Source organism: Quercus lobata, chromosome 1 (genome assembly GCF_001633185.2).
Source record: "Quercus lobata isolate SW786 chromosome 1, ValleyOak3.0 Primary Assembly, whole genome shotgun sequence".
In the NCBI taxonomy this organism is placed as follows: Eukaryota; Viridiplantae; Streptophyta; class Magnoliopsida; order Fagales; family Fagaceae; genus Quercus; species Quercus lobata.
Genome location: NC_044904.1, coordinates 8623771 through 8637593, shown reverse-complemented (window position 1 = coordinate 8637593; position 13823 = coordinate 8623771). Strand labels below are relative to the sequence as shown.

Below are 13823 nucleotides of genomic sequence, written 5' to 3'. Positions count from 1 at the left end.
TGTGGCACTTCTCTACTCCACAAACAACCATGTTCAAATGCGTCTCGAGACTCTGGAGAATCAGCTAGATGATATTCAACGAAAGTTGGACGAGAGCCTTTAGCTATTCGTGGCAAAAAGGGGGAGAGCATTCAGTAAGGGGGAGAATAGTTCAAAGGGAAGTGTGCATAGTGATAGGGGGAGTACACACATACACACATACTTTTGTCATACTTGTGTTTTTAGTCTTGTCCTCTAAACTTATGGTTTTAGGTTTATGCTTGTTGGGTACTATTTAATATTTTATGGGTTTGATACACTATGTTTTTGGTGTACTGCTTCTAACTCTTAACTTATACTTTTGGTTTAAAGTTTAATATATTTTGATGATGTTTTTCAGGATGTTTGTGTTTTGTACCCATGTGCTTGTGTAAGCTTTTAGGGTGTATGTCTTTTGCATAGTTTGTAGGCTTTATGGTTTGTACCTTGCTTAGTGCAGCCTTTATGCTATGTTGAAATCAGTACTTTAATCTAAATGGTATGCATTTTGGTTTATGTACTGTCACTCTTGTGCCCTTGTAGGATTGTTCCTAGATGCATATGCCTTGTGTGATATGCATTGGTTGAGTGTTGTGCATACAAGTGTCTTGCCTTGTGCTTGTTAACTTGTATGTCCTTGTGTTCATTCCAAGTGTGAATGAGCACTGTGATCACTACCTTGTGGTGTTCATTTGGTTGATCAAGCCATGGTTTGTTTCATAACTCCATCTTTGCTTGATCACATATTGCCTGTTTCATATGCATTTTATAATTTTCTGCTTACAATGATCATGGTGTATTGTTGTGTTTCAGGAGTATTATGTTCATATGATTCAAGTGCTTCACAGCTTCTAGAGTTAGGTGTGAGTGAGTTTTGTTCAACTGTTCCCAACTCATATGTTAAGTCTAGAGTCTGTTTTAGGGTTTTGTCACGGAATAACCAAAGGGGGAGATTGTAAGGTTGAATTTATTCAACTATCTAATTGGCTTTATTCCGTGCCAAATTTGCTTGTAATTCAGCATCTAGTAACCCTGTATTTAGGTGGGTTTGATGTAAGGGTAGTGAGTGAGATAGAGTGAAGTTTGCTCAAGAGTGTGCAAGAAAACAGAGACTCGCGGCTGGGACTCGCGGGTGACTCGCGGCTGCAAGCCGCCAGAAGCTGCACACGTGCCAAGCATGCTGGAAGATGAACAGTCATGCTAGCTGGAGCACTACAGGACAAAACAGGACAACTGGCCATACGGTTATCTCGCGACTGGATCTCGCGACTTAGTCAAGCCGCGAGGTCAAGCCGCGAGCCACCCCTGTTTTGTAAAAACCTGACGTTTCACATTCCTCTCCACTCCAGTATAAATACCCCTATTACCCACGATTGAAAGAGAGGTTCCAGAGAGAATTTTGAGAGAGAAACCCTAAAGAAAAACTAGATTGATTCACACACAATCTATACCTTAGAGACTCTTCAAATTCCTCAACTCTCTTCCTCTCCATTGTCAAATCCTTGAGAGGCATTATACCAAACCAGGTTCTCACCATCATCATCATTGTGAGTCTGCTGTTTGGATTTCTGAAAAGCAGTTAGGAAGAAGCCAATCTTCATTGGTTGATGCTACGGTCTAGTAGCGGAATCCGGGAAGCTAGAAAAGAAAAAGGTTCGGCGCAACCTCGTTGGAGCAAGAAGCTTGGAGGGCTTAGGTGCACTGGGTAGATTAGGCTTGGAGGGTCTATTGCTGTCCTTGTATCCCAACTATATTTTCTAGTGGATTGATTACCGCTTGGAGGGCGGCGGAGAGGTTTTTCGCCGAGGGTTTCGGTTTCCTCTTCGATAACACATCGCGTGTTGTCTTTGTGTTTGCATCTTCCTTCCTCTCTATCTTTGCCTTTTTATTTATCTGCTGTGGATTTTAATCTGTTATGGCTTAGATAGTATTTAATCAATTTCGTATGATAGCATATGTTAAGTTTCCGCACACTAATTGTTTGACATATTGCTTGAATTGATTAAGTTGTTATTTGGGGGTCTAAACATTCAAAAGTGTTTTTACACGTTTTTGAACTTTCATAGCTAGTGAGGGAAAACCCATTTGTGCATATAATAAGATTTTGTGCTCGAGAAAGTGTAGCACATGCACAAAAAGAACATAAGGTGTAGCCTCAGCTTAATGCTTAAAATTGGTATGTACTATTAGGCTTGATGCCAAATCACATAATTAAAATTGGTGTGTATATTATGAAGCAAAATTCAAGAAACTTACATGATTGCAAGCTTATGTTCTAGGAGATATGGGAGTTATATGATATAACTCTTTAGGTGATAGTCTCTTTTAAATTCTATGTGATGAATTTTGTAGACTTTGTGATTGATTGCTATTCACATATCACCTCACATGTATCTCAAGCTTTTGCTAGTTGCACACACTACACAAGTTACTCTTTGCTAAACTTGGTACATTATATTGTGTGTGATCTTGTTGTGGCCATCCAAGATTAAAAGTTCAAGGATTTTGATACAAAATGTGTTTAAAGTTTGAGATTTGAGAACAAATTGATTGAAAATCTTGTTTTTGGAAGATCTGGGTTGAATTCAAGTGTTTTTTTTTTTTTGAAAAACTTTTAATCTCATACTCATGCATTTCATTCATAAAATATTGTGCTTTGAAGAGTTTTTGCATTAAATTGTTCTGTTTTTCAAAAAGTTGATTTTTTTATGCATCATTTATGTTTAGGATTTACATGAATTGCATCGATTTTTTTTATATCCATCATGCAGTTTTTGCGGTCATATCTCTCATTTTTTCACACATAACATGCACACACTTTACTAAATTAGGTACTCAACTTGATTTAAAAATTGATTGATTAATTTTTGAGTTATGTACTTTTTAGTATATGCTATTTTTATTTGTGAACCGTAGAAAATATTTTTCTTAAGAGATATGGTGCATAATCAATGTGCAAATATTTTCTCTACTCATGCAACTGCTTATGGGTCACATAGTGCCATGTTTGCATTTTATTGAAAGAGAGAATATTTTTTCTTCATGTGTATCCTCAACTTAGTTTTTCCTTAAAACTTGGTTTGTGTCTTTTTATTTATCCCCAACCCTTTTATTTTTCCCCAAAACTGTTTTTTCCCAAAACTTGTTTTGTTTTTCCTATTTTTATAGGGGGAGAAATTTTTTTAACCTTTGTGGTTCTTAGGGGGAGTTGTTGTTCTTCATAGAGGGAGTTGTCTCTATTTTCTCTTACTCTATTGGTATATTTTCTGTCTATCTACTGATTAGGTAGACTTTGTCAATACGTGACAAAAAGGGGGAGATGAAATGTAAGAATATGTGGGAATCCTGTTTGTTTTGTTTAGAGGGAGATAAAATTGCTTTTCAAAGGGGGAAAATATAAAAACTTTTTGTTATATCTAACTTAGAGGGAGAGTTAGTTTACTTTTGTTTTTTATATTCTGTTTCATATTATTGTTTATATGTCTTTCTTTCCACACATGCGGTGATGTATTTGTTGAGTGTTTCAGGAAAGACAGGTGCATTCTGATCAAGACCTTCTACCTCTTCTTACAACTTCTAAGTTAGGATTCTTAGATTGGGATTTGTGATGTAATTGGACATTTTATTGTATTGGGTTGTTCTTGTATTTGAGCATTTCATTTTGTATGAAAGTTTTGTCACGAATTGCCAAAGAGGGAGTTTGTTAGGTTCTAAATATTTAGAACAATTGGCAAATCGTGAACACAAACTTGTCTAGATATAGATCTTAGAGTCTATAGGTATTATTAGACAATGTTCAAGGTGATTCAAGTCAAGATTCAAGAAAATACAAGCTGCAGGAAGAAGATTTCATAATCTGTCTGGTTCGATCGATCGAAAGACAGGCTCGATCGATCGAAAGTCGTATCTGCAAAATTTTAATTAAGCCCAAACAGCAGTTCAAGCCCATTTAGAATTAGGGTTTCTAATCTACTTCTCCCAGTATATAAAGGAAACCCTAAACACGTTTTTATGTGGCTTTTCAAAGAGAAAAGAGTGTGCCTCTTTTGTATTTAGGGTTTTGTTCCTAAAAAGCTCTCTCATGTCTTCTACCGGTGCTATTCCTTGAAGAATCTCAAGATCCGGTGTTGTAGAAGTTGCTACCTTCTCTAGTCATCAAAGGTGTTGATGATCTAAACCTTCAAGGGTGGTCTTGGAGTCACAAACAGGAGAGTTTGTGTTGTTAAACCTTTGAGTGGGATCTCAAAGTCACGAACGAGGGTGTTTGTGTTTTGCAAAGGCCAAAGAAAGAAGAAGTCCATGGATTCAGAGCTTGCACGTGGTCGTGTCAGTAAGTTCTACTAGTTGGTAGTAATAAGAAGTCGAGCATGGGGGCTTGTAAGTCTTATTGTATGAACTTCGATTATTTCTAGTGGATTTGCTTTTTACCTTAAGGATAGCTAGGTCAAATCCTCCCCAGGTTTTTACCGGTTTGGTTTCCTAGGTGATCATATCTTGTGTTATTTATTTTCCGCTGCTTTGCATGATTTAATCTTTTATATTATGATAATCTAGACTTGTTTAATTGGACTAAGTAATAACTTGGCTAATTACCTAGGTTAAATCAATTGTTTAAGGGGTCTAAAAACTAACAACCTTAATATTAATCTTGCTTTTGGATTTCATATTTTAGTTAGCTAGTTTCCATTTAATAACTTATTTTGGATTTTAAACTTGGAACTTAAAACTTGAAAAATATTTCCATATTGTTGGTAAATATTTTGGTATTTGGTTGCTAATTAAACATTTATTGAACTTTTTAGATACATTAGGTCAAAATGTAAATATATTTGTTTCATTAATATAGACGTAGCGATGTAAGACATGCAAATTACATCATATAATGCAAATCTTTGTTTTTTTATGAATAAATTCACAATTTACGTGATTATTCAACATACAAAGTAATTATCAACGTGTTTTTTACTTTAAATATGAAAATATGTAGGATCTTACGATCTACGATCCGATTCTACGATTCACAATCCCACCTACCTCTCACAATTCTACGTAAAATCCCAATTTTGACAATCTTGGTCTCACGGCATTATTCACACATTTAAAAATTATTTTGCTACAGTGTTTTCAGTTTTCAGCAAAATAAGTGGTATCCAAACGTCAAGTAGAAAGGTTAACTGAGTGGATATAGCAAAAACATGACCATGCACTAAAAGAAACCGAACCATGCATAGACACTCAACACCAGCTGCAGCTCCTATTTTCAACTACATACACATCTAAATCAAATCAATTTAATCCATTCAGTTGGCTTATGGAGGTTGTTTATAAGGGGTCAGGGCTTGTGGCGTGGCAATGGCAACTTCTTTGCTGAAGGAGGAAGGGGCATCTTTTTCCAGTCGGCTCATGTGAGTCTTTGGCATCCTCGATCTACCGTAGGATGGTGTCTAGGGAGATGCTCTTTTGGTAGCATCTTTTTTTTTTTTTTTTAATAATTATTTCTACTCAGAATAACGCTCTTAATTTCCTTGTATGGCATATCCAAGGATCTCAATTGAGAGAAATGTGATAAAATGTCAATATTAAGAAAAGTTGGAATCTTTTACGAGAATAATGCAAAAACGTGACTATTTGTTCTTCTATGTCTGATAGAAAATAATTCAACGCATAGAGATAGCAGTACGAGGAAGCATATATAACTGCATGTCAATACTCATAAGCAACACAGCTAACAACAAACACTATAGAAATGAGTACACAATATGAACATATACATAGGGCGTAAATGCACTTTTAATCCCTACATTTTGCACTTTTTCCATTTTGGTCCCTACATTTTATTTTTACCACTTTTAATCCCTAAACCAATTAACGCGTGATATTTAAGTCCGTCAACCAACTAACGGGAAAAGTTGAAGTGGCAAACAGAACACTCTATTAGCTGACGTGGCGTTGATGTGGCACTGATATAGCGATTAAAATATTATTTGGCATTTTTATATGCCACGTCAGCATTTTAATTTTTTTATAAAAATTTATGTCAAACAATTTAAACCAAAAAAGAAAATAAATTAAAAAACAAAACTTTAAATTTTTCTTCTTTTTTTTTTTTTTTTTTTACTTTCATTATTTTTTCTAAGAACTAAAGTTATTCTTTGTGTTCTTCCTAAATCCATGAAATAAACCAATCTCCAGCAAACCCCAAATCCAAATCCAGCAACAAAATCTACTCCATCAAATCCAAAAAAACAAGAAATAAATCCAAGAAACCAAATCAAACCATAAATAAATCGAAGAAATAAACCCATAAACTTAGTAACCAATTCAATCTCTAGCAAACCCATAAACCCAAAATTTTTCTTCAAAAACAAACACACAAAAAAAAAACCCCTCCCCTGATCCTCCTAGCGAGCTGAATATCCTTGGGCATGATGGTGATTCTCTTAGCATGAATAGCGCAGAGATTGGTGTCCTTAAAGAGTCCCACAAGGTAAGCCTCAGCAGCCTCTTGTAGTGCAGCCACAGCGGAGCTCTGGAATCGGAGATCAATCTTGAAATCTTGAGCAATTTCACGAGCCAAGCGCTGGAATGGGAGCTTTCGGATTAGGAGCTCGGTACTCTTCTGGTACTTTCGGATCTCACGAAGAGCAACAGTCCCTGGCCTGAACTTATGGGGCTTCTTCACTCCTCCGATGGCCGGAGCAGACTTTCGAGCAGCCTTGGTGGCCAACTGCTTCCTCGATGCCTTGCCACTAGTGGATTTGCGAGTGGTTTGCTTGGTACGAGCCTTTGGAGTTGGAGAATTAGTGTTAGGGTTTAGAGATTGAAACTATGAATTGGATTTCAATTTGAAATTTTGAGAATGTGTGAGAGAAATGGGTTTGGAGGGAGGGGATTTATACGAAGAGATTGAAATTTTGGGAGGGAGAGGAGGTCGATCGTGGACATTGATTTGCTAAGAATTTTGGGCGGTTGTTGTGTTTAGAGTAAGCAAGATGTGGCTTCTGAAGCACGAACCAGTTGGGTTAGATCCAAAATGTGGAGTTGTTTGTTTTTATGGGTTTTTTTGTGTGTTTGTTTCTGAAAAAAAAAAAAAAAAATTATGGGTTTGCTAGAGATTGAATTGGTTACTCGGTTTATGGGTTTATTTCTTTGATTTATTTATGGTTTGGTTTGGTTTCTTTGATTTATTTCTTATTTTTCTAGATTTGATGGAGTAGATCTGGTTACTGGATTTGGATTTAGGGTTTGCTGGAGATTGGTTTATTTCATAGATTTAGGAAGAACACGAAGAACAACTTCAATTCTTACGAAAAATAATGAAAGTAAAAAAAAAAAAAAAAAAAAAGTTTTATTTTTTTAATTTATTTTCTTTTTTTGGTTTAAATTTTCTGACATGGCTTTTTATAAAAAAAATAATTAAAATGCTCACGTGGCATATAAAAATGCCAAATAATATTTTTTAATAATATTTTAATCGCCACATCAGCGCCACATCAACTAATAAGGGCATCGTCTGCCACCTCAGCTTTTTCCGTTAGTTGGCTGACGGTAAGGACTTAAATGTCACGTGTTAATTGATTTAAACTAAAAGTGGTAAAAATAAAATGTATTGACCAAAATGAAAAAAGTGCAAAATATAGGGATTAAAAGTGCATTTATGCCTATGTATAGCTCAATGCTAGAAGTAGCTATTCCAAGAATAGTACAGTGAATGACAAGAAAGATAACATAAGTTGTAGCTCTTATTTCTAAATATTTAGCTATGCATTCAGTTGGCAGTGGGGGTTTTTGTGGGGTGGCTTGTGAGAAGGACTTGGTGGCTATGAAGCACAGGTGCGTTTTTGAATTCAGGTGCGGGTGCGGATGCGAGTACAGGACTTAGCAATTTTTGAGAAAATATGGTGCGGATGCGGCAATTAAAAAAATTCTAAAAAAAATTTTATTTATATTTTTAATATATTGCATACTTTTTCACATAAAACTGACAACCATAAGTAAATAAATAACAGCAGCAAGAAAAGCAATATACAAAACTTATTTCATACAATTTTAAACCCCCAATTCTCATTTTAACCCATGACTAGCTCCTCCACCGTAGAAAGATTAAAGAAAACAAAAAAAATCAGTCTGACAAAAGATTAACCTTGCATATCACAATCAAAATAGACGTTTATCAGTATCATTACCTCAAGTTAGTGGCTTTCAAACTAGAGAGAAATTCAGATAAACCTCCAAATTCCACAAACTACATAGCAGAAAACTTTCTCTCTCAAGTTTCAAGATACCCAAAACTCAACAGTGTAAAGAACAAATTTTTTTCACATATATAACAACATAAACTCGAACAGAACAAGAATAGCATAAGCCCATATCGGCGTATAGAGAGAACCTGGAGATTTCGCCCAAAAGGTGCGTTCTTCACCTTTTCTTTTTGTTAATTTCGACCCGAATCGGTCGTTTCGGGGCCGGAACAGCCTGAATCGTTCTGTTTCGGTACCTTTTCGCCGCGTCCGTGCTTCAGAGCTTGGTGGCTTCTTTCCAGCAATTGGAGGCTTCAAGCTCTGCCGCCGCGGTGGCCGTTGCGAGTCTTATGATCTTCTGGGTGATGATCATGTGGTGGCTTGTGCTCTGGTGGTGGCTTCTCCCCTTTACCCTTTGGTGGCGTGTGTTCTGGTGGTGGCTTCTCCCCTTCTGGTTTCTCTTCCATGTCAAGTGGGGTTGGTGGTAGTGGCTTTTCTCCCTTTGGAGGAGGTTTGCCAGGGCGATGATCATGTGGTGGTGGCTTCTGTCCAAGGAGCAATTCTCCAAGTTTCAATACTCCAAGGAGCAATACTCCAAGGAGCAACACTAGGCAGATTTTTCTGATATTCATCTTTCGTCTCTGGATGGTTGAAAACGGCAAGACATCTTGGCCTTTTATACATAGCGCGTTTTGTTTTCATCTGGATCCGGAAAGAAAACGCGTGAGTGTTGCCAGCACGCAAGACCCCGACAACTATTATCGCAAACACGTGAAAAGCGTCGTTATTATAGCATGGATCCCACCGTTTGGAAACGCCAAACGCAAACACGTAGAAAAATAATTTGTATCCAAACCCAGTTGTAAGCCCAAGAACTATTAACGCGTTTTCTTTTCATCTGAACCGGAACGAAAACGCGTGACGAGTGCTGCAAGCACGTAAGCTATTATCGCGTTTTCTTTTCATCTGAATTCTGGAATGAAAACGCGAGGCTAGTATTAACTCGTTTTTCTTTTCATTTGAATTTGCTTTCTACAAGTTTCGGCTTAAATGCGGCTTTGGATTTAGCCATAAAATTGATGGATTCAATTTTGGAAGCTCTTCATCACTGACTGAACAGGTTTTGGTTCTAGGTTTAGTCTTTCTATTACTTTGTTTTTCAATTATTCAAATTTGATGGTTACTTGATCAATTTTTGTTTCATAATTTTTTTTTTGGTAAACATTTTTGTTTCATAATTGATTGTTTGCCTTTTGTTTTTCAATTATTCAAATTTGATGGTTACTTGATCAATACGTCATTAAGCACATAAATATACCCTACCATAGACACAGTTCAAAATGGATATTTTTTCCTCTTGAATGTGCAATTATACAGAGTACATTGAGACGAAGGAAACCGATGATAAAGGAATGTCGGTGCGTTTTAGGAAAAAAATAAGCATAAAGGAATGTCGGTGCGTTTTAGGAAAAAAAATAAGTATCCATTTTTAACGACAACACTTCATTGAAAATATGAAAAGCATAAACTGGTGGTACTATTCATCAGTCCAAAAAGAAAAATGTTATGGCTGAAATTATTTTTATAATTTTTTTTACAAATTATTGAAGTGGTGAATTGTTATTGATAAGCGAAAAAGTAATGATAGTAATAAATTCAAATGAGAATAAAAAAAAATTCACCATAATATCAATTTGTAAAAATGTAGTTGTGGGGCCAAAGAAATTGTGGCCCTGGCCTAGGCCCAGTTTATCTTAGGGTCCACGGCCCAAGCCGAGGAGAGCCATTGCCGAGGACGATCTCTTGCTCGGCACTTCACTAAATGCCCAAAGAAAGGAACGAACTGAATGTAGGGACAGGGCAAGGGAAAAAGCCGCCAACACAGTAACACGGAGTTCGGCGTCTGACAAGCCCATACTCAAACCATTGCCCATGCGCTTTCCCAACGACTCCCAAACACTCTAGGTATGGGTCGATTGGACAGGACTGTTCCCAAAAAGTAAAATTAACACGTGGACGCAAAAAGGGGAGTGGAAGACCAGTATAAAAGGGGAAGAAAACAAAGTTGGAGGGAGGCTGGTGAATGGAGGGTTTGGCTAATGAAGCCAAGCCCGCCCATGTAGTATTCCCGTGAGAACTATGACTAAACCACTCACCTGTGCCCCAGGTCATACCTTTCAAGCCCACTCTCTACAAATGATATTGTGGGAGGTCTTTCTTACTTACGAGTCCAATTTTATTTTGGAATTGTTACAAATTGAGCCCTTACAATTGGCGCCGTCTGTGGGGAGGTTTGTATCCTGGCATAGGCGATAGTTGGAGAAGGTTCTCTTGGCATTTCTACCAGCCGGTTATGGTGTTCTAGCATAAAGTTCCATTAGGGGCTATGATTCTTGAATAGGGGCTACGCTTCATGTCGTTAGCCGCGCAGATGGTTCTACAGGCTCGGTCGAGGAGCTAAGTTCCCTAAAGCCAGGACCCCGAAACCAACTACTTGGACGAAAAGCCACAAGTATTGGACAAAACCAAGGCCTTGTATGGTCCTCGGACTCAAGCCTCTAGAGAAGCCAAATACTTAGAAGCAAAAACTACAAATTTTGGACAAAACCAAGGCATTGTATGGTCCTCGGACTCAAGCCTCTGGGGAAACCAAATACTTAGAAGCAAAAACTACAAGTTTTGGACAGAACCAAGGCCTTATATGGTCCTCGGACTCAAGCCTCTGGGGAAACCAACTACTTGGACGAAAAGCCACAAGTTTTGGACAGAACCAAGGCCTTGTATGGTCCTCGGACTCAAGCCTCTAGGGAAACCAACTACTTGGACGAAAAACTACAAGTTTTGGACAGAACCAAGGCCTTGTATGGTCCTCGGACTCAAGCCTCTGGGGAAACCAACTACTTCGAAGCAAAAACTACAAGTTTTGGACAGAACCAAGGCCTTGTATGGTTTTCGGACTCAAGCCTCTGTGGAAACCAACTACTTGGACGAAAAACTACAAGTTTTGGACAGAACCAAGGCCTTGTATGGTCCTCGGACTCAAGCCTCTGGGGAAACCAACTACTTGGACGAAAAGCCACAAGTATTGGACAGAACCAAGGCATTGTATGGTCCTCAAACTCAAGCCTCTGGGGAAACCAAATACTTAGAAGCAAAAACTACAAATTTTGGACAGAACCAAGGCATTATATGGTCCTCGGACTCAAGCCACTGGGGAAACCAACTACTTCGAAGCAAAAACTACAAGTTTTGGACAGAACCAAGGCATTGTATGGTCCTCGGACTCAAGCCTCTGGGGAAACCAATTACTTAGAAGCAAAAACTACAAGTTTTGGACAGAACCAAGGCCTTGTATGGTCCTCGGACTCAAGCCTCTGGGGAAACCAACTACTTCGAAGCAAAAACTACAAGTTTTGGACAAAACCAAGGCATTGTATGGTCCTCGAACTCAAGCCTCTGGGGAAACCAACTACTTCGAAGCAAAAACTACAAGTTTTGGATAGAACCAAGGCCTTGTATGGTCCTCGGACTCAAGCCTTTGGGGAAACCAACCACTTGGACGAAAAACTATAAGTTTTGGACAGAACCAAGGCCTTGTATGGTCCTCGGACTCAAGCCTCTAGGGAAACCAACTACTTCGAAGCAAAAACTACAAGTTTTGGACAGAACCAAGGCATTGTATGGTCCTCGGACTCAAGCCTCTGGGGAAACCAACTACTTCGAAGCAAAAACTACAAGTTTTAGACAGAACCAAGGCCTTGTATGGTCCTCGGACTCAAGCCTCTGGGGAAACCAACCACTTGGACGAAAAACTACAAGTTTTGGACAGAACCAAGGCCTTGTATGATCCTCGGACTCAAGCCTCTGGGGAAACCAACTACTTCGAAGCAAAAACTATAAGTTTTGGACAGAACCAAGGCATTGTATGGTCCTCGGACTCAAGCCTCTGGGGAAACCAACTACTTCGAAGCAAAAACTACAAGTTTTGGATAGAACCAAGGCCTTGTATGGTCCTCGGACTCAAGCCTCTAGGGAAACCAACCACTTGGACGAAAAACTACAAGTTTTGGACAGAACAAAGGCCTTGTATGGTCCTCGGACTCGAGCCTGGACGATAGCCTGGACGATATATGGCCCTAATAGTCTACCCCAGATGAGGGCTATCCATTGGTAGTTGGGTTAATTCCTAGATTGACCGAGATCCGCAGCTTGCCCTTGGATCCTAGATACCAAGGGAGTTAGTGCAACTATTATAGGGCCAGGTGTTATTGAAACACGGCCAGAGCCCCTCACTGCTCGACAGCCCCCTCGAAGGGTATATTTAGTATTTATCGTTCTCGGACGATCGCTGCGCTTACGTTATGGGACATTGAACTGTCATCTCGGTTAGTTTTCTGAGTTTAACTTACTGGGAATTATCGTTATTATATTTGATAATACTTGATAATGCCGATAAATCCAGATTGGTAAGGTTTTGTTTCAAAATTTCCTGCTCTAAATATCACTAAAGGAAAATACATACATAGCACACCCGTTCACAAAGTAATTGCTGCCGAAAGGAAAGGTATTCAGAAAGAAATAAACACATCTTTTATTAAGACAAAGAAATAGTACAGTTTACAATGAAAAGCTGGAATAAGCTTATACTAAAGCTAACTACATAAGCAAAAGAAAAGATACAAGAGGATGAAGAGAAAGCCGAAGAAGAAGTGCAGAGGAGAGGTTGGCTGCTGTTCCAAGATGTTGTCTAAGGAAACTATTCCTCAACACTTTTACATGCCCATAACTCAGGCAGCTAAAGAACCCCACTTGGGGCCTACACCGCTGAAGAAAAGGTGCAGGGAACCTAACCCCAGGCTAGCACCGTTTGAAGAAAAGGTGCAGAGAGCCAGAAGTGGAGGAGCCTCCGTATAACCACGCCTGCGATAAAGCAGACGGCGCTGATGGCGGAAAACTTTACTTCTGACGCGTCAAGAATCTGACGCGACCAGTACCTGCTTCGGATTTTGGCTAAAAGATGTAGAGATATCATCTCCATCTTACCAAAATGGAAGATCATCTTGAGTCTGTGTCTACCTTGTCCAGACCACATCACCTTGAGCCTCGGAGGGACCCGTCGCTTCTATGGTAGGTGTAGTTCCTTCGCCCCTATACATGCCTTAAGCATATTACACTAAGGGTGGGAAGCACTAAATATAGAGACTGTGATTATAGTTGAAGGGTTACAGTTGTGAAGAAAACCGAAGGGTTTGAATGTAAGAGGAATAACTTCCTGTCCTACTTATTTAAAGGGAAAGGAGGAGATATTTAATTTACGCAAAGTTCCAAGGAATGCTACAGACAAGGAGTAGATGGCTCAAGTTCCAACGCCATTTGTGACCGTAGGATCTGAAGATCCTCATGAAGGCGCACCTCGAGTGTAGGGGTGTCAAAGGACTCCGCGTAGGTGGGTAAAGGAATGCCTCTTGATTTGGCACGTCCCCCATGCAAGTGGAAAAATGCAAATATTAATGGAGTGTAGAATCGGAACAGGCTATGATGTAAGCCCAACATTATCAAAACCCT

The 13823-nt window shown here is 38.8% G+C and overlaps 1 protein-coding gene across 1 annotated transcript; it reads right to left on the bottom strand.

The window, feature by feature from the left end:
* Positions 1–6275: 6275 nt before the first annotated feature.
* LOC115994591 (histone H3.2-like) lies at positions 6276–8890 on the bottom strand. Its single transcript, XM_031118792.1, has 2 exons — positions 8579–8890; positions 6276–6844 (listed from the first exon to the last, which is right to left on the bottom strand). Exons 1-2 carry the CDS (start codon positions 8888–8890, stop codon positions 6377–6379), a joined length of 780 nt encoding a protein of 259 aa, XP_030974652.1. The 3' UTR covers positions 6276–6376.
* Between the last annotated feature and the right edge of the window lie 4933 nt (positions 8891–13823).